This window comes from Salmo trutta, unplaced genomic scaffold (assembly GCF_901001165.1).
Source record: "Salmo trutta unplaced genomic scaffold, fSalTru1.1, whole genome shotgun sequence".
NCBI lineage: Eukaryota > Metazoa > Chordata > Actinopteri > Salmoniformes > Salmonidae > Salmo > Salmo trutta.
The window spans coordinates 261909-282799 of NW_021822685.1; the positions used below are offsets into that span (position 1 = coordinate 261909).

The 20891-nt window shown below is 46.4% G+C and overlaps 1 protein-coding gene across 1 annotated transcript in view; it reads right to left on the minus strand.

The window, feature by feature from the left end:
- Nucleotides 1-11740: 11740 nt before the first annotated feature.
- The window catches only part of LOC115183296 (fumarate hydratase, mitochondrial-like), a 25327-nt gene continuing 16176 nt past the window's right edge, over nt 11741-20891 (minus strand). The window contains exons 8-10 of the mRNA XM_029744627.1: nt 18396-18523; nt 13490-13643; nt 11741-11965 (exon numbers count right to left, since the gene is read on the minus strand). Of these exons, the coding sequence (XP_029600487.1) occupies nt 11823-11965; nt 13490-13643; nt 18396-18523 (425 nt within the window). The 3' untranslated portion in view covers nt 11741-11822. The remainder of the gene's footprint in view (nt 11966-13489; nt 13644-18395; nt 18524-20891) is intronic.

Genomic DNA, 20891 nt, shown 5'->3' on the forward strand with positions numbered 1-20891 from the left:
GGTGGGACCGTTCTAGCCAATGACAGGTGGGACCATTCTAGCCAATGACAGGTGGGACCATTCTAGCCAATGACAGGTGGGACCATTCTAGCCAATGACAGGTGGGACCATTCTAGCCAATGACAGGTGGGACCATTCTAGCCAATGACAGGTGGGACCATTCTAGCCAATGACAGAGCAGATACGCATGTGAAACAACACGCACAAGGGTTTCCAATAGTTACCAAAGTCAAAATGTCTATCACAAATTAATTTAACTTGTTTGGTCTTCATTTAAGGTTAGCAGTGTGGTTAGGGTTAGGTTGAAAATCACATTTTATTAAGAAGCTAAATTGTATACATGGGCGGTGTTTATGACTTTGTGGCTGTGATAACTAGTGACGACCAGGCACAACTCCGATATAAAAAGTGTTTTTTTTTCTCTCAAAGTTGCCCGGATGTCTCGTGTCCTACTTATATCAGTACACCCGTAATAACCTAATCATTACGAAACGTCTATTTGATCAAATAAGAGACAAATGTTTTTAAACCAAATTTTACAACCTTCTCATAAACCTCCATATATATTAAAAAAAAAAAATCCTCACTGTTAAGCGAAAAGAAAAAACGCCACCTGCTGAGAAAAGACAGTTTTTTGTCGGCCCATCTAATCATCTCTCTTCACCATCCTCTCTGTTGCAGACGGCCAGCGGGAGCGCGCTCACCACTACCACGTGGACGCGCATCGAGCACCTTGGCACAATCACGTGTCAGGAATGTTGATCTCCTTGGCAACCGCAGGGTTAAAAGGCATCGGCCTCCATCCAAAGAAATTATCAGTCTATAATTTTAATGGTAGGTTTATGCAAATCATTTTATAACATTTTTGACATGCGTTTTTCTGGATTTTTTGTTGTTGTTATTCTGTCTCTCACTGTTCAAATAAACCTACCATTAAAATTATAGACTGATAATTTCTTTGTCAGTGGGCAAACATACAAAATCAGCAGGGGATCAAATACTTTTCCCCCACTGTAGCTATCTGAAGAGGAATGCACTAACTGTAAGTCTCTCTGGGTAAAGAGCATCGGCTAAATGACTAACGTGATCGATTGTAAAAAAGGGTGAAGGCCTTCACTGTTTCACACGTCATGAATCACTGAAAACATTTAAAACATTAATTATATAAAGGTATCATCAAAGAGTTTACTGTCTGTACATCTTAGTTAGTATGTCCCCTGTGTCTAGCTGGAGTCGTCATCTGTACTAACGCAATGGAAGGGAAGACAAACAGTTCAGTGACTCCTGGGGGTTGAAGACAAACAGTTAATTGACTCCTGGGGGTTGAAGACAAACAGTTAATTGACTCCTGGGGGTTGAAGACAAATAATTCATTGACTCCTGGGGGTTGAAGACAAACAGTTCATTGACTCCTGGGGGTTGAAGACAAACAATTCATTGACTCCTGGGGGTTGAAGACAAACAGTTCATTGACTCCTGGGGGTTGAAGGCAAACAGTTAATTGACTCCTGGGGGTTGAAGACAAACAGTTCATTAACTCCTGCTGGACTGACTGCTACAGGTGTTGGATGCCTAATCCACCTAGATGTTCCTATCAGACTGTGTACATTCTACTACCTAATCCACCAGATATTCCTAGACTGTGTACATTCTACTACCTAACCCACCAGATATTCCTAGACTGTGTACATTCTACTACCTAATCCATCAGATATTCCTAGACTGTGTACATTCTACTACCTAATCCACCAGATATTCCTAGACTGTGTACATTCTACTACCTAATCCACCAGATATTCCTAGACTGTGTACATTCTACTACCTAATCCACCAGATATTCCTAGACTGTGTACATTCTACTACCTAACCCACCAGATATTCCTAGACTGTGTACATTCTACTACCTAATCCATCAGATATTCCTATCAGACTGTGTACATTCTACTACCTTTTTTTATTTTATTTTTTTATTTAACCTTTATTTAACCAGGTAGGCAAGTTGAGAACAAGTTCTCATTTACAATTGCGACCTGGCCAAGATAAAGCATAGCAGTTCGACAACAACACAGAGTTACACATGGAGTAAAACAAACATACAGTCAATAATACAGTAGAAAAATAAGTCTATATACAATGTGAGCAAATTAGGTGAGATAAGGGAGGTAAAGGCAAAAAAAGGCCACGGTGGCAAAGTAAATACAATATAGCAAGTAAAACACTGGAATGGTAGATTTGCAGTGGAAGAAAGTGCAAAGTAGAAATAGAAATAATGGGGTGCAAAGGAGCAAAATAAATAAACAGCTGAAATATTTCAAATGGGGAAAAACACCATCAGATTGTGTATAACCTGAACACAGCGATTTTCAGAGCTTTGTGTCAATGAATAAATCACCGATGGTGAAATACGCCTGTGGTTGTGGCTAAGGGCAATGAGAATTATTGAACAAGTCTTCTAGTCTGGTTTCTGTACTAATGAACAAGCTTCTGCCAGGAAAGGGCATGACTTGCTAATGCCTCCTCTCCTAATCAGCTAGCCCACAATCAATAAAGATCACCAGGGGGGGTCCAGCTAACAGAGCCAGGGCCTGCATCACAAATGGCACCCTAATTCCCTACACAGTGGAATAAATTTGTCCAGAGTCCCTACGGCTTGTGGTTAAAAGAAGTGTACTATATATAGGGAATAGGGTGGTATTTATGTTGCAGTTAAGGTCAGGAGTGTGTCTGCCGTTTGCCAGGCTGCCACGGCTCTGGAGGTCTACGATAAGTCCTTCCCCAGGGGGAAGATACCTGCTGATCTCCTACATGTCACTCTAACTCTCCTCATCTCTCCTCTCTGGAATTGTGTCCCAAATGGAACACTATTCCCTATATAGTGCACTATTTTAGAACAGAACCCTATGGGTCTTGAATAGGGTGCCATTTTGGGATGCATGCCTCCCTGTCTCAACAAGCTGGCTGACAGACAGGTCTCTATTCCCATTAGTTAGTCCAGTCCAGACCAGAGAGGTAGTAGGATAATGGTGCTAACAGACAGGTCTACATCCCCATTAGTTAGTCCAGTCCAGAGAGGTAGTAGGATAATGGTGCTGACAGACAGGTCTATATCCCATTAGTTAGTCCAGACCAGACCAGAGAGGTAGCAGGATAATGGTGCTGACAGACAGGTCTATATCCCCATTAGTTAGTCCAGACCAGAGAGGTAGTAGGATAATGGTGCTAACAGACAGGTCTATATCCCCATTAGTTAGTCCAGACCAGACCAGAGAGGTAGTAGGATAATGATGCTGACAGACAGGTCTATATCCACATTAGTCCAGTCCAGACCAGAGAGGTAGTAGGATAATGGTGCTAACAGACAGGTCTATATCCCCATTAGTTAGTCCAGTCCAGACCAGAGAGGTAGTAGGATAATGGTGCTAACAGACAGGTCTATATCCCCATTAGTTAGTCCAGTCCAGTCCAGAGAGGTAGTAGGATAATGGTGCTGACAGACAGGTCTATATCCCCATTAGTTAGTCCAGTCCAGAGAGGTAGCAGGATAATGGTGCTAACAGACAGGTCTATATCCCCATTAGTTAGTCCAGACCAGAGAGGTAGTAGGATAATGGTGCTAATAGACAGGTCTATATCCCCATTAGTTAGTCCAGTCCAGACCAGAGAGGTAGTAGGATAATGGTGCTGACAGACAGGTCTATATCCCCATTAGTTAGTCCAGACCAGAGAGGTAGTAGGATAATGGTGCTGACAGACAGGTCTATATCCCCATTAGTTAGTCCAGTCCAGACCAGAGAGGTTGCAGGATAATGGTGCTGACAGACAGGTCTATATTCCCATTAGTCCAGACCAGACCAGAGAGGTAGTAGGATAATGGTGCTGACAGACAGGTCTATATCCCCATTAGTTAGTCCAGACCAGACCAGAGAGGTAGCAGGATAATGGTGCTGACAGACAGGTCTATATCCCCATTAGTTAGTCCAGACCAGACCAGAGAGGTAGTAGGATAATGGTGCTAACAGACAGGTCTATATCCCCATTAGTTAGTCCAGACCAGACCAGAGAGGTAGTAGGATAATGGTGCTGACAGACAGGTCTATATCCCCATTAGTTAGTCCAGTCCAGAGAGGTAGTAGGATAATGGTGCTAACAGACAGGTCTATATCCCCATTAGTTAGTCCAGACCAGACCAGAGAGGTAGCAGGATAATGGTGCTGACAGACAGGTCTATATCCCCATTAGTTAGTCCAGACCAGACCAGAGAGGTAGTAGGATAATGGTGCTGACAGACAGGTCTATATCCCCATTAGTTAGTCCAGACCAGAGAGGTAGTAGGATAATGGTGCTAATAGACAGGTCTATATCCCCATTAGTTAGTCCAGACCAGAGAGGTAGTAGGATAATGGTGCTAACAGACAGGTCTATATTCCCATTAGTTAGTCCAGTCCAGACCAGAGAGGTAGTAGGATAATGGTGCTAATAGACAGGTCTATATCCGCATTAGTTAGTCCAGACCAGACCAGAGAGGTAGTAGGATAATGGTGCTGACAGACAGGTCTATATCCCCATTAGTTAGACCAGTCCAGACCAGAGAGGTAGCAGGATAATGGTGCTAATAGACAGGTCTATATCCCCATTAGTTAGTCCAGACCAGAGAGGTAGCAGGATAATGGTGCTAACAGACAGGTCTATATCCCCATTAGTTAGTCCAGACCAGAGAGGTAGCAGGATAATGGTGCTAACAGACAGGTCTATATCCCCATTAGTTAGTCCAGACCAGAGAGGTAGTAGGATAATGGTGCTAACAGACAGGTCTATATCCCCATTAGTTAGTCCAGACCAGAGAGGTAGTAGGATAATGGTGCTGACAGACAGGTCTATATCCCCATTAGTTAGTCCAGACCAGAGAGGTAGTAGGATAATGGTGCTGACAGACAGGTCTATATCCCCATTAGTTAGTCCAGTCCAGACCAGAGAGGTATTAGGATAATGGTGCTGACAGACAGGTCTATATCCCCATTAGTTAGTCCAGACCACTAGGCTACCTGCCGCCCCTCCACTCTAACCACTAGGCTACCCTGCCGCCCCTCCACTCTAACCACTAGGCTACCCTGCCGCCTCTTCACTCTAACCACTAGGCTACCTGCCGCCCCTCCACTCTAACCACTAGGCTACCTGCCGTCCCTCCACTCTAACCACTAGTCTACCTGCCGCCCCTCCACTCTAACCACTAGGCTACCTGCCGTCCCTCCACTCTAACCACTAGGCTACCTGCCGTCCCTGCACTCTAACCACTAGGCTACCTGCCTCCCCTCCACTCTAACCACTAGGCTACCTGCCTCCCCTCCACTCTAACCACTAGGCTACCTGCCGCCCCTCCACTCTAACCACTAGGCTACCTGCCGTCCCTCCACTCTAACTACTAGGCTACCTGCTGGTTACCGTCACAACGCTCTAAACACTGTAAATGTTTCTATGTAATTGTATAGGTATTTATGTATCTATATAATTGTAAATGTATCTATGTAATTGTATATGTGTCTATGTAATTGTAAATGTATCTATGTATTTATGTATCTATATAATTGTAAATGTATCTATGTAATTGTATATGTGTCTATGTAATTGTAAATGTGTTTATTTATCTATGTAATTGTATATGTATCTTTGTACCTATGTAATTGCTTATGTATCTATGTAATTGTATCTGTATCTATGTAATTGTAAATGTATCTAAAACCTGTTGGTGGGGAAAATATGTCATCAAAATGTGGAATTTAAATTCTCCCTCGCTGATGGTCTGCAGCCGGCTCTGATTTACAGTGTAATGAGACAGATGGAGAGGGAGCTCGTCTGTGGTGGTCATCGAACCCTCAACCTTCTGGCCCGTAGCCCTGCATGGCCATCCACTGGGACCACTGGGACCACTGGGACCACTAAAGCTGAAATGGTTTAAGTTGATATCCACGTATATAAATAAAGGGTTGAGGTTGTTATTTGAGGTTAAACGTTTTATTTGTCGCCCCGTGATAAACACACCTCAATCAGCTCATTAAAGGCTTGATGATTAGTTGACAAGGTGTATTTGTAATTTTATTTATTTTCACCTTTATTTAACCAGGTAGGCTAGTTGAGAACAAGTCCTTTATTTAACCAGGTAGGCCAGTTGAGAACGAGTTCTCATTTACAACTGCGACCTGGCCAAGATAAAGCAAAGCAGTTCGACACAAACAACAACACAGAGTTACACATGGAGTAAACAAACGTACAGTCAATAATACAGTAGAAAAATCTATATAGAGTGTGTGCAAATGAGGTAGGATTAGGGAGGTAAGGCAATAAATAGGCCACGGTGGCGAAGTAATTATAATATAGCAATTAAACACTGGAATGGTAGGTGTGCAGAAGATGAATGTGCAAGTAGAGATACTGGGGTGCAAAGGAGCAAGATAAATAAATAAATACAGTATGGGGACGAGGTAGGTAGATAGATGGGCTGTTTACAGATGGGCTGTGTACAGGTACAGTGATCTGTGAGCTGCTCTGACAGCTGGTGCTTAAAGCTAGTGAGGGAGATATGAGTCTCCAGCTTCAGAGATTTTTGCAGTTCGTTCCAGTCATTGGCAGCAAAGAACTGGAAGGAAAGACGACCAAAGGAGGAATTGGCTTTGGGGGTGACCAGAGAGATATACCTGCTGGAGCGCATGCTACGAGTGGGTGCTGCTATGGTGACCAGTGAGCTGAGATAAGGCGGGGCTTTACCTAGCAGAGACTTGTAGATGACCTGGAGCCAGTGGGTTTGGCGACGAGTATGAAGCGAGGGCCAGCCAACGAGAGCATACAGGTCGCAGTGGTGGGTAATATATGGGGCTTTGGTAACAAAACGGATGGCACTGTGATAGACTGCATCCAATTTGTTGAGTAGAGTTTTGGAGACTATTTTGTAAATGACATCGCCGAAGTCGAGGATCGGTAGGATGGTCAGTTTTACGAGGGTATGTTTGGCATCATGAGTGAAGGATGCTTTGTTGCGAAATAGGAAGCCGATTCTAGATTTAATTTTGGATTGGAGATGTTTAATGTGAGTCTGGAAGGAGAGTTTACAGCCTAACCAGACACCTAGGTATTTGTAGTTGTCCACATATTCTAAGTCAGAACCTTCCAGAGTAGGATACCCCGGCCAGGTCGATGAGAAAGGCCTGTTCGCTGAAGTGTTTTAGGGAGCGTTTGACAGTGATGAGTGGAGGTCGTTTGACCGCTGACCCATTACGGATGCAGGCAATGAGGCCTTGATCGCTGAGATCTTGGTTGAAAACAGCAGAGGTGTATTTGGAGGGCGAGTTAGTTAGGGTGATATCTATGAGGGTGCCCGTGTTTACTGATTGGTAGGTTCATTGATAATTTGTGTGAGATTGAGGGCATCAAGCTTAGATTGTAGGATGGCCGGGGTGTTAAGCATGTCCCAGTTTAGGTCACCTAGCAGCACGAGCTCAGAAGATTCACATATGGTGTCCAGGGCATAGCTGTGGGCAGAGGGTGGTCTATAGCAAGCCGCAATGGTGAGAGACTTGTTTCTGGAAAGGTTAATTTAGTAGAAGCTCGAATTGTTTTGGTACAGACCTGGATAGTAAGACAGAACTCTGCAGGCTATCTCTGCAGTAGATTGCAACGCTGCCCCCTTTGGCAGTTCTATCTTGGCGGAAAATGTTAAAGTTAGGGATGGAAATGTCAGAGTTTTTGGTGGTTTTCCTAAGCCAGGATTCAGACACGGCTAAGACATCCGGGTTGGCAAAATGTGCTAAAGCAGTGAATAAAGCAAACTTAGGGAGGAGGCTTCTAATGTTAACATGCATGAACCCAAGGCTTTTACGGTTACAGAAGTCAACAAATGAGAGCACCTGGGGAGTGGGAGTGGAGCTGGGCACTGCAGGTCCTGGATTAACCTCTACATCACCAGAGGAATAGAGGAGAAGTAGGATAAGGGTACGGCTAAAGGCTATAAGAACTGTCCGTCTAGCACGTTCGGAATAGAGAGGAAAGGGAGCAGGTTTCTGGGCACGATAGCATAGATTGAGACAGTTAGCAGGCCGGGGCTAGCAAGCTAGCAGTTAGCAGGCCGGGGCTAGTAAGTTAGCAGAAGGGCCTTGAAGGTAAGTCGCAATGGGGGAAAGTCTGTTTTTGCCTCCTCGTGCGGGGACGTCGATAGACCAGTCGTGGAATTAGTAGGGTTCCAAGTAGCAGAGGGGTCCAAGTCCAATTGGCAAAATGGGTATAGTGGTCCAAGAAACTGGCCGGTGGATCAGCTAACAGTCCAATATGCTCTAGATAGCTAGCAGGCCGCGGTTAGCAGAATGGGCCTTCAGGGGACGTCGCGCCTGAGGGGCCTGTTGGGGTCCTCGGGCAGATTATGTCGGTATTCCAGTCGTGAAGGATCGGCGGGGTTCCGTGCCCCGTACCGGCAGTAGAAGGGGTTCCGGGTATTGTAGCCGAGGAGTGGGCTTCAGGAGTAGCCCAGGAGCCCTCGCCGGGAGATGGGCATAGCATGGGCTAGCTCCAGGCTAATTGGTGCTTGCTCCGGGACGGAAACGTTAGCCAGGAGTAGTCAACCCGGGTTGCGGTTAGTTAGCTGCGATGATCCAGATGAAAAGGTTTCAGAGTTTGTGGTAGGAATCCGGGGATATGGAGAGAAAAATAGGTCCGGTATGCTCTGGTTTGAAACGCGTTGTACAAACTGGCGAGAGCTTTTCGAGCTAAAGGTTAGCTGATGACCGCTAGCAGGGGTTAGCTGACTGATAGCTGGTAGCTGGTTAGCTAGCTAGCTTCAGTTGAGGAATTCCAGTTCCGATGTAAGTAGAAATACTTTAGAAGAAAAACAGATCTACACCACATTGGGTGAGACGGGTTGCAGGAGAGTATTTAGAATTTGAGGTTTAGGAAAAATATTAAAAAGAATGCGGAGAAAAAGATCTAAATAGAATAGAATGTACACGGGACGAGACAAAGACATCATCAGGCGTGCTTGTCCAGGGTTACATTAAAACTGTTCTGTTGGGGGACCAGGGTTGGGGAACCCTGTTGGGGGTACTGGAGGACCAGGGTTTGGGGGTGCTGGAGGACCAGGGTTGGGGGTACTAGAGGACCAGAGGTGGGGGTACTAGAGGACCAGAGTTGGGGGTGCTGGAGGACCAGGGTTGGGGGTACTAGAGGACCAGAGTTGGGGAACACTTTTGGGGGTGCTGGAGGACCAGGGTTGGGGTACTAGAGGACCAGAGTTGGGGGTACTAGAGGACCAGAGTTGGGGGTACTAGAGGACCAGAGTTGGGGGTGCTGGAGGACCAGAGTTGGGGGGTACTAGAGGACCAGAGTTGGGGAACACTTTTGGGGGTGCTGGAGGACCAGGGTTTGGGGTACTAGAGGACCAGGGTTGGGGGTGCTGGAGGACCAGAGTTGGGGAACACTTTTGGGGGTGCTGGAGGACCAGCGTTTGGGGTACTGGAGGACCAGGGTTGGGGTGCTGGAGGACCAGGGTTGGGGGTGCTGGAGGACCAGGGTTGGGGGTACTGGAGGACCAGGGTTGGGGGTGCTGGAGGACCAGAGGTGGGGGTACTAGAGGACCAGAGTTGGGGAACACCTTTGGGGGTGCTGGAGGACCAGGGTTGGGGAACACTTGTCTACAGCAGCCAGGGCAGGGGATTCAGGACAGGCAGAGCTGTGACTGACACCAGAGGAGCACAGGGAGGATTGGGCTGGAAATGGCAACGCTTCCTGTCGTAGATGTCGACAGTGAATCCTCCTCTATGGGTTCAGGACGGTTGCTGATTGAGTAGACTCCAAACTTAATTTGAATGAGTTTGGATGAAAAACTCAGGAAACAGGGTTTGAGGCAAAATTAGGATTTATTGTATTTATTTTTTTATTATGGCAAAATGGTGCAGTAAGTACATCGAGGTATAGCTCTGTAAGAGCATTCAATTGTAGCTTCCTTTGGCAAAACAAATCCCTTTCAGGCACCATGCAACTGTCCTTGGCTCTCTGGTGTTGCCTAATTTATTTATTTTTATCCGTTATTTTACCAGGTAAGTTGACTGAGAACACATTCTCATTTGCAGCAACGACCTGGGGAATAGTTACAGGGGAGAAGAGGGGGGATGAATGAGACCACTGGAAACTGGGGATTATGAGGTGACCATGATGGTATGAGGGCCAGATTGGGAATTTAGCCAGGACACCGGGGTTAACACCCCTACTCTTACGATAAGTGCCATGGGATCTTTAATGACCTCAGAGAGTCAGGACACCCGTTTAACGTCCCATCCGTAAGACAGCACCCTACACAGGGCAATGTCCCCAATCAATGCCCTGGGGCATTGGGATATTTTTTAGACCAGAGGAAAGAGTGCCTCCTACTGGCCCTCCAACACCACTTCCAACAGCATCTGGTCTCCCATCCAGGGACCGACCAGGACCAACCCTGCTTAGCTTCAGAAGCAAGCCAGCAGTGCTCTTCCTTGGATCTAATGTCACACCGTATTCATTTAAAGACATAAATAGATGCATCTTTCTCAGAATGGGGAATGACATATTTCTGGAAATGCAGGAAGTGGATAAATGACCAAGATAATGCATGAAGTGGATAAATGACCAAGATAATGCAGGAAGTAGATAAATGACCAAGATAATGCATGAAGTTGATAAATGCCCGAGATAATGCAGTAAGGATATAAATTACCAGGATAATGCAGGAAGTAGATAAATGACCAAGATAATGCAGGAAGTAGACAAATGACCAGGTTAATGCAGGAAAGGGGATAAATGACCAAGATAATGCAGTGAGTAGATAAATGACCAAGATAATGCAGGAAAGGGGATAAATGACCAAGATAATGCAGTGAGTAGATAAATGACCAAGATAATGCAGGAAGTAGACAAATGACCAGGTTAATGCAGGAAAGGGGATAAATGACCAAGATAATGCAGTGAGTAGATAAATGACCAAGATAATGCAGGAAAGGGGATAAATGACCAAGATAATGCAGTGAGTAGATAAATGACCAAGATAATAGCGTGAACATCTTTCTAAAAGGAAACCACGTATCCCTATTTTATTTAGATGAGAAACCATTTTCACCGTAACATCCACTGGCCTTCACTGAAAAGAGTTAACTGGAAGTCCAATGTTGAACAAAATACAACAAAACAAGGTGAAAGATAGTCACTTCCACGATCAGCAGTCATCTGTCCATAGATCAGGTCTGTTCCTGCACTGAGGAACGGAACATCTAAATTGGCTCATCCATCCCTCCTCCTCCTCCTCCCCCTCCCTCCTCCCCTCCTCCCCCTCCCTCCTCCCCTCCTCCCCCTCCCCTCCACCTCCTCCTCCTCCTCCCTCCTCCCTCCTCGCCTCCCTCCTCTCCTCCCTCCTCCTACCTCCTTCTCCTCCTCCCCCTCCCTCCTCCTCCCCCCTCCCCCTCCCTCCTCCTCCCCCCTCCCCCTCCTCCCCCTCCTCCTCCCTCCTCCTCCCCCCTCCCCCTCCTCCTCCCTCCTCCTCCTCCTCCCTCCCCCTCCTCCTCCCCCCTCCCTCCTCCTCCTCCCCCTCCCTCCTCCCCCCTCCCCCCTCCCCCCTCCTCCCTCTCCTCCTCCCTCCTCCTCCCTGTAACTATTCCCCAGGTCGTTGCTGTTAATGACGTGTTCTCAGTGAAACTGGCCTGGTAAAATAACAGTTTAAATAAAATACAACAACGAGTTTAACAACAAAAAAAACATTTTTTATTTGTACAAAGACACAAACATTTATAACCGTAGACATTCTGCAGCGTGTCGGCGATCTACTTGGGTCCCAGCATCTCATGCGGCTTGACCCACTCGTCAAACTCCTCTGCTGTCAGGTATCCTAGCTTGATAGCAGTTTCCTTGAGGTTTCCTCCCTCTTTGTGAGCCGTCTTGGCAATCTTAGCAGCTTTGTCATAACCTATTGAGAAGATAGAGAAGGGGCTGAATTCAGATGTTAAAAATAACGAAGAGTCATTATTAAGACTGATGACAAACCATGACCTTTCTACTACCTCCACCTCTAAAACACTGAAGACCTGAGCCTCAGAGAATACAATGAAGGAACCAATAGCAGACCCTCGAAGACCACAGAGGTGATGTATGCGGACGTGACGGTTGGCGGTCCCGACAGTGAACTCCTGGGTTCTGTAAATGTCCCTATTCAAAATGGAGTGCAAAACGTCTGACCAGGTCCAAGAGGGGAACCGGGTGCTGGTCTTCCACCAACACTCAGTTTGTGTGTTTGACATTTCTATTGATCTTGAAAAAAAAAAAAAGAATCTGCCGGACATTCAGGCAGAGAACTAAAAATCTAGAAACACCATTCAACTGATGTCTAAAATGGACTCGGAGCCCAGAGCCTGTGGTTAACAGGAGTTAGTGAGACCCCCCCCCACCAGAGGGCAACAGTGGTGTTGAAGGAGTTGCTTGATCTAGGAAACACCAGATGCCTCTTGTTCCCATCAGACAGACTGACTGTGCTGTAGAGCAAAACATCTCATTTACAATACTCACATTACAGTCTGGTGAATCTCAGCACTGCTGAAACTTGGGACTGTGACTTACTGCCCTCTAGTGGTTATATGTGGTTACAGGCGAAAAACAGATGGATAACCTGTTGATTTCTCCTGCAGTTTTATTCTGCACAGTAAATCAAATAAAATGTATTGATAAAGCCCTTCTTACATCAGCTGATATCTCAAAGTGCTGTACAGAAACCCAGCCTAAAACCCCAAACAGCAAGCAATGCAGGTGTAGAAGCACGGTGGCTAGGAAAAACTCCCTAGGAAAAACTCCCTAGAAAGGCCAGAACCTAGGAAGAAACCTAGAGAGGAACCAGGCTATGAGGGGTGGCCAGTCCTCTTCTGGCTGTGCCGGGTGGAGATTATAACAGAACATTGCCAAGATGTTCAAATGTTCATAGATGACCAGCAGGGTCAGATAATAATAATCACAGTGGTTGTCGAGGGTGCAACAGGTCAGCACCTCAGGAGTAAATGTAAGTTGGCTTTTCATAGCCGAGCTTTCAGAGTATCTCTACCTCTCCTGCTGTCTCTAGAGAGTTGAAAAACAGCAGGTCTGGGACAGATAGCACGTCCGGTGAACAGGTCAGGGTTCCATAGCCGCAGGCAGAACAGTTGAAACGGGAGCAGCAGCACTACCAGGTGGTTAGGGGAGTCATCATGCCAGGTCAGGGTTCCATAGCCGATCATTCAGAGTATCTCTACCGCTCTTGCCGTCTCTAGAGAGTTGAAAACAGGAGGTCTGGGACAGGTAGCACGCCCGGTGAACAGGTCAGGGTTCCATAGCCGATCATTCAGAGTATCTCTACCTCTCCTGCTGTCTCTAGAGAGCAGGTATCTAGATCTCGTTCGTGACTTTTTGGTACCCTGCTGTATGTCCATACACTACTCTGAAGCACATGCTTTACTACGACACGTACCTATGTGTGGGTTGAGGGCGGTGACCAGCATCAAGGACTCGTTCATGAGTTTGTTGATCCTGTCGATGTTAGCTTCAATGCCCACCACACAGTTATCAGTGAAGGAGACTGAGGCATCTCCCAGCAGCCTCGCTGAGTTCAACACGTTCTTAATCTGGGAGGAAGAGGAGGAGGAGGAGAGGTGGAGTTACAGTATGACTGAGGCATCCCCCAGCAGCCTCGCTGAGTTCAACACTTAATCTGGGAAAAGGAGGAGGAGACAGGTGGAGTTACAGTATGACTGAGGCATCTCCCAGCAGCCTCGCTGAGTTCAACACTTAATCTGGGAGGAAGAGGAGGAGGAGAGGTGGAGTTACAGTATGACTGAGGCATCCCCCAGCAGCCTCGCTGAGTTCAACACTTAATCTGGGAGGAAGAGGAGGAGGAGAGGTGGAGTTACAGTATGACTGAGGCATCTCCCAGCAGCCTCGCTGAGTTCAACACTTAATCTGGGAAGATGAGGAGAGAGGAGGTGTTAAGGCATCTGCATGCTTCCCATCCAAAACAGTTCTGAACAGTTTGTGCATACAGTACCAGTCAAATGTTTGGACACACCTTTCCTTTATATTTACTATTTTCTACATTGTAGAATAATAGTGAAAACATCAAAACTATGAAATAACACATTTATGAAATCAAGTAGTAACCAAAAAAAAGTGTTAAAACAAATCAAAATATATTTTAGATTCTTCAAAGAAGCCACTCTTGATGACAGCTTTGCAAACCGTCGATGGCCACTGGAGAAGTATGCTCTTCACGGATGAATCACAGTTTCAACTGTACCGGGCAGATGGCAGACAGCGCGTATGGCTTTTGACATTATTGATCATAGTCTGCTGCTGGAAAAACGTATGTGTTATGGCTTTACACCCCCTGCTATATTGGCTTTACACCCCCTGCTATATTGGCTTTACACCCCCTGCTATATTGGCTTTACACCCCCTGCTATAATGGCTTTACACCCCCTGCTATATTGGCTTTACACCCCCTGCTATATTGGCTTTACACCCCCTGCTATAATGTGGATAAAGAGTTACCTGTCTAACAGAACACAGAGGGTGTTCTTCAATGGAAGCCTCTCAAACATAATCCTGGTAGAGTCAGGAATTCCCCAGGGCAGCTGTCTAGGCCCCTTACTTTTTTCAATTTTTACTAACATGCCACTGAATTTGACTAAAGCCAGTGTGTTTATGTATGTGGATGACTCAACACTATATACACGTCAGCTACTACTGTGACTGAAATGACTGCAACACTCAACAAAGAGCTGCAGTTAGTTTCAGAGTGGGTGGCAAGGATTAAGTTAGTCCTAAATATTTCTAAAACTTAAAGCATTGTATTTGGGACAAAACATTCACTAAACCCTAAACCTCAACAAAATATTGAAATAAATAATATGGAAATTGAGCAAGTTGAGGTGACTAAACTGCTTGGAGTAACACTAGATTATAAACTGTCAAGGTCAAAACATGTTGATATAACAGTAGCTAGTAGTAGAGTCTGTCTGTAATAAAGTGATGCTCTGCCTTCTTAACAACACTATCAACAAGGCAGGTCCTACAGGCCCTAGTTTCTACCTTCTTAACAGCACTATCAACAAGGCAGGTCCTACAGGCCCTAATTTTGTCTGACCTGGACTACTTTTCAGTTGTGTGGTCAGGTGCCACAAAAAGGGACATAGGAAAATTGCAATTGTCTCAGAACAGGGCAGCACGGCTGGCCCTTAAATATACACATAGAGCTAAAATGAATAATATGCATGTCAATCTCTCCTGGCTGAAAGTGGAAGAGAGATTGACTTCATCACTACTTGTATTTATGAGAGCTATTGACATGTTGAATGCACTGAGCTGTCTGTTTAAACTACTGGCACACAGCTCAGACACCCATCCATACCCCACAAGACATGCCACCAGAGGTCTGTTTAAACTACTGGCACACAGCTCAGACACCCATCCATACCCCACAAGACATGCCACCAGAGGTCTGTTTAAACTACTGGCACACAGCTCAGACACCCATCCATACCCTACAAGACATGCCACCAGAAGTCTCTTCACAGTCCCCAAGTCCAGAACAGACTACGAGAGGTGCACAGTACTACATAGAGACATGACTACATGGAACTCTATTCCACATCAGGTAACTGATGCAGCAGGAGAATCAGATTTTAAAAAACAGGTAAAAAAACACCTTATGGAACAGCGGGGACTGTGAAGCAACACAAACATAGGTACACACACACACACACACACACACACACACACACACGATAACATAGGCACACATGGACTTAGTACTGTAGATATGTGGTAGTGGTGGAGTAGGGGCCTGAGGGCACACATGTATTGTGAAATCTGTGAATGTATTCTAATGCTTTAAAAAAAAATTATAAACTGTCTTAATTTTGCTGTACCCCAGGAAGAGTAGCTGCTGTCTTGGCAGGAACTAATGGGGATCCATAATAAACCCCAGGAAGAGTAGCTGCTGCCTTGGCAGGAACTAATGGGGATCCATAACAAACTCCAGGAAGAGTAGCTGCTGCCTTGGCAGGAACTAATGGGGATCCATAATAAACCCCAGGAAGAGTAGCTGCTGCCTTGGCAGGAACTAACGGGGATCCATAATAAACCCCAGGAAGAGTAGCCGCTGCCTTGGCAGGAACTAATGGGGATCCATAATAAACCCCAGGAAGAGTAGCTGCTGCCTTGGCAACAGGAACTAATGGGGATCCATAATAAACCCCAGGAAGAGTAGCTGCTGCCTTGGCAGGAACTAATGGAGATCCATAATAAACCCCAGGAAGAGTAGCTGCTGCCTTGGCAGGAACTAATGGGGATCCATAATAAACCCCAGGAAGAGTAGCTGCTGCCTTGGCAGGAACTAATGGGGATCCATACTAACCCCAGGAAGAGTAGCTGCTGCCTTGGCAACAGGAACTAATGGGGATCCATAATAAACCCCAGGAAGAGTAGCTGCTGCCTTGGCAGGAACTAATGGAGATCCATAATAAACCCCAGGAAGAGTAGCTGCTGCCTTGACAGGAACTAATGGGGATCCATAATAAACCCCAGGAAGAGTAGCTGCTGCCTTGGCAGGAACTAATGGGGATCCATAATAAACCCCAGGAAGAGTAGCTGCTGCCTTGGCAGGAACTAATGGAGATCCATAATAAACCCCAGGAAGAGTAGCTGCTGCCTTGGCAGGAACTAATGGGGATCCATAATAAACCCCAGGAAGAGTAGCTGCTGCCTTGACAGGAACTAATGGGGATCCATAATAAACCCCAGGAAGAGTAGCTGCTGCCTTGGCAGGAACTAATGGGGATCCATAATAAACCCCAGGAAGAGTAGCTGCTGCCTTGGCAGGAACTAACGGGGATCCATAATAAACCCCAGGAAGAGTAGCTGCTGCCTTGACAGGAACTAACGGGGATCCATAATAAACCCCAGGAAGAGTAGCTGCTGCCTTGGCAGGAACTAATGGGGCTCCATAATAAACCCCAGGAAGAGTAGCTGCTGCCTTGGCAGGAACTAATGGGGATCCATAATAAACCCCAGGAAGAGTAGCTGCTGCCTTGACAGGAACTAATGGGGCTCCATAATAAACCCCAGGAAGAGTAGCTGCTGCCTTGGCAGGAACTAATGGGGATCCATAATAAACCCCAGGAAGAGTAGCTGCTGCCTTGGCAGGAACTAATGGGGATCCATACTAACCCCAGGAAGAGTAGCTGCTGCCTTGGCAACAGGAACTAATGGGGATCCATAATAAACCCCAGGAAGAGTAGCTGCTGCCTTGGCAGGAACTAATGGAGATCCATAATAAACCCCAGGAAGAGTAGCTGCTGCCTTGGCAGGAACTAATGGGGATCCATACTAACCCCAGGAAGAGTAGCTGCTGCCTTGGCAACAGGAACTAATGGGGATCCATAATAAACCCCAGGAAGAGTAGCTGCTGCCTTGGCAGGAACTAATGGAGATCCATAATAAACCCCATGAAGAGTAGCTGCTGCCTTGACAGGAACTAATGGGGATCCATAATAAACCCCAGGAAGAGTAGCTGCTGCCTTGGCAGGAACTAATGGGGATCCATAATAAACCCCAGGAAGAGTAGCTGCTGCCTTGGCAGGAACTAATGGAGATCCATAATAAACCCCAGGAAGAGTAGCTGCTGCCTTGGCAGGAACTAATGGGGATCCATAATAAACCCCAGGAAGAGTAGCTGCTGCCTTGACAGGAACTAATGGGGATCCATAATAAACCCCAGGAAGAGTAGCTGCTGCCTTGGCAGGAACTAATGGGGATCCATAATAAACCCCAGGAAGAGTAGCTGCTGCCTTGGCAGGAACTAACGGGGATCCATAATAAACCCCAGGAAGAGTAGCTGCTGCCTTGACAGGAACTAATGGGGATCCATAATAAACCCCAGGAAGAGTAGCTGCTGCCTTGGCAGGAACTAATGGGGATCCATAATAAATACAAAGCATCGTCTTAGTCCACGGTAAAAGTGGCCTATCAGCATGGTCTTAGTCCACGGTGAAAGTGGCCTATCAGCATGGTCTTAGTCCACGGTGAAAGTGGCCTATCAGCATGGTCTTAGTCCACGGTGAATGTGGCCTATCAGCATGGTCTTAGTCCACGGTGAAACTGGCCTATCAGCATGGTCTTAGTCCACGGTGAAACTGGCCTATCAGCATGGTCTTAGTCCACGGTGAAACTGGCCTATCAGCATGGTCTTAGTCCACGGTGAAACTGGCCTATCAGCATGGTCTTAGTCCACGGTGAAACTGGCCTATCAGCATGGTCTTAGTCCACGGTGAAACTGGCCTATTAGCATGGTCTTAGTCCACGGTGAAATCAGTTCTTACCATCATTGGCTTGAAGACGTTGAGCTCGAAGTGTCCGTTGCTGCCTCCGATGGTCACAGCCACGTTGTTTCCCATAACCTGGGCTGCTACCATGGTCATGGCTTCACACTGGGTGGGGTTCACTTTCCCTGGAAGATACACATTCACACACGGTTAAAACCCCGCGGTTCAAACACAGTTAAAACCCCGCGGTTAAAACCCAGTTAAAACCCAGCGGTTAAAACACAGATAAAACCCCATATTGGTTAAAACCCCATATTACTTAAAACACACGGTCGACGACCCCTTTTGCCCTTTTTCCCCCCTGCTGGACATACTGTTGTTGTTTTACTGTTACGAACTGTTCTATTTGTGCAAATAAACTAAACCCAGTCCAAGGTACAGCTATACCGTTCCACTAGCTCCAATCACAACCCCGTACCACAACAATACAGCTGAACAGAGGTCAACAACACGACTTCTGAAGGGAGGGTAAACACTGGACAGCACCACTTTCAAGGCTCTCGAAAAATGTCAAGGCCGTCTTCAGTAGAAAGAAGACTCTTATCATCCCATCAGCACGATCCCTTCAGGTCAAGGCCGTAGGTTCCTTACCCTTTAAAATCCTCCAGAAGTATTTGTCAAAATGTTATTGTGGGGGTAGTCTGACTAAAAGGCAGGTTGTAGGTAGCTAGAGAGGTAGTCTGACTAAAGGCAGGTTGTGTGTAGCTAGAGAGGTAGTCTGACTAAAAGGCAGGTTGTGGGTAGCTAGAGAGGTAGTCTGACTAAAGGCAGGTTGTGGGTAGCTAGAGAGGTAGTCTAACTAAAAGGCAGGTTGTGGGTAGCTGGACAGGTAGTCTGACAAAGGCAGGTTGTGGGTAGCTAGAGAGGTAGTCTGACTAAAAGGCAGGTTGTGGGTAGCTAGAGAGGTAGTCTGACTAAAAGGCAGGTTGTGGGTAGCTAGAGAGGTAGTCTGACTAAAGGCAGGTTGTGGGTAGCTAGAGAGGTAGTCTAACTAAAAGGCAGGTTGTGGGTAGCTAGAGAGGTAGTCTGACTAAAGGCAGGTTGTGGGTAGCTAGAGAGGTAGTCTGACTAAAGGCAGGTTGTGGGTAGCTAGAGAGGTAGTCTGACTAAAAGGCAGGTTGTGGGTAGCTAGAGAGGTAGTCTGACTAAAGGCAGGTTGTGGGTAGCTAGAGAGGTAGTCTGACTAAAAGGCAGGTTGTGGGTAGCTAGAGAGGTAGTCTGACTAAAAGGCAGGTTGTGGGTAGCTAGAGAGGTAGTCTGACTAAAAGGCAGGTTGTGGGTAGCTAGAGAGGTAGTCTGACTAAAAGGCAGGTTGTGGGTAGCTAGAGAGGTAGTCTGACTAAAAGGCAGGTTGTGGGTAGCTAGAGAGGTAGTCTGACTAAAGGCAGGTTGTGGGTAGCTAGAGAGGTAGTCTGACTAAAAGGCAGGTTGTGGGTAGCTAGAGAGGTAGTCTGACTAAAAGGCAGGTTGTGGGTAGCTAGAGAGGTAGTCTGACTAAAAGGCAGGTTGTGGGTAGCTAGAGAGGTAGTCTGACTAAAAGGCAGGTTGTGGGTAGCTAGAGAGGTAGTCTGACTAAAGGCAGGTTGTGGGTAGCTAGAGAGGTAGTCTGACTAAAAGGCAGGTTGTGGGTAGCTGGACGGTATAAAGACGATCTCCTGCTGAAGTTGAGGTCAAGGAGAGGGAAGAAAAGGCCTGGACAAAAATACGTCTTGAAACCTGACCACCCTAGATGTGGCATGGATGATTTCTGACAGCTGGGAGTTCGGTGGGGGTCATGTACAGTGAGGGGAAAAAGTATTTGATCCCCTGCTGATTTTGTACGTTTGCCCACTGACAAAGAAATGATCAGTCTATAATTTTAATGGTAGGTTTATTTGAACAGTGAGAGACAGAATAACAACAACAAAAAATCCAGAAAAACGTTTGTCAAAAATGTAATAAAATGATTTGCATTTTAATGAGGGAAATAAGTATTTGACCCCTCTGCAAAACATGACTTAGTACTTGGTGGCAAAACCCTTGTTGGCAATCACAGAGGTCAGACGTTTCTTGTAGTTGGCCACCAGGTTTGCACACATCTCAGGAGGGATTTTGTCCCACTCCTCTTTGCAGATCTTCTCCAAGTCATTAAGGTTTCGAGGCTGACGTTTGGCAACTTGAACCTTCAGCTCCCTCCACAGATTTTCTATGGGATTAAGGTCTGGAGACTGGCTAGGCCACTCCAGGACCTTAATGTGCTTCTTCTTGAGCCACTCCTTTGTTGCCTTGGCCGTGTGTTTTGGGTCATTGTCATGCTGGAATACCCATCCACGACCCATTTTCAATGCCCTGGCTGAGGGAAGGAGGTTCTCACCCAAGATTTGACGGTACATGGCCCCGTCCATCGTCCCTTTGATGCGGTGAAGTTGTCCTGTCCCCTTAGCAGAAAAACACCCCCAAAGCATAATGTTTCCACCTCCATGTTTGACGGTGGGGATGGTGTTCTTGGGGTCA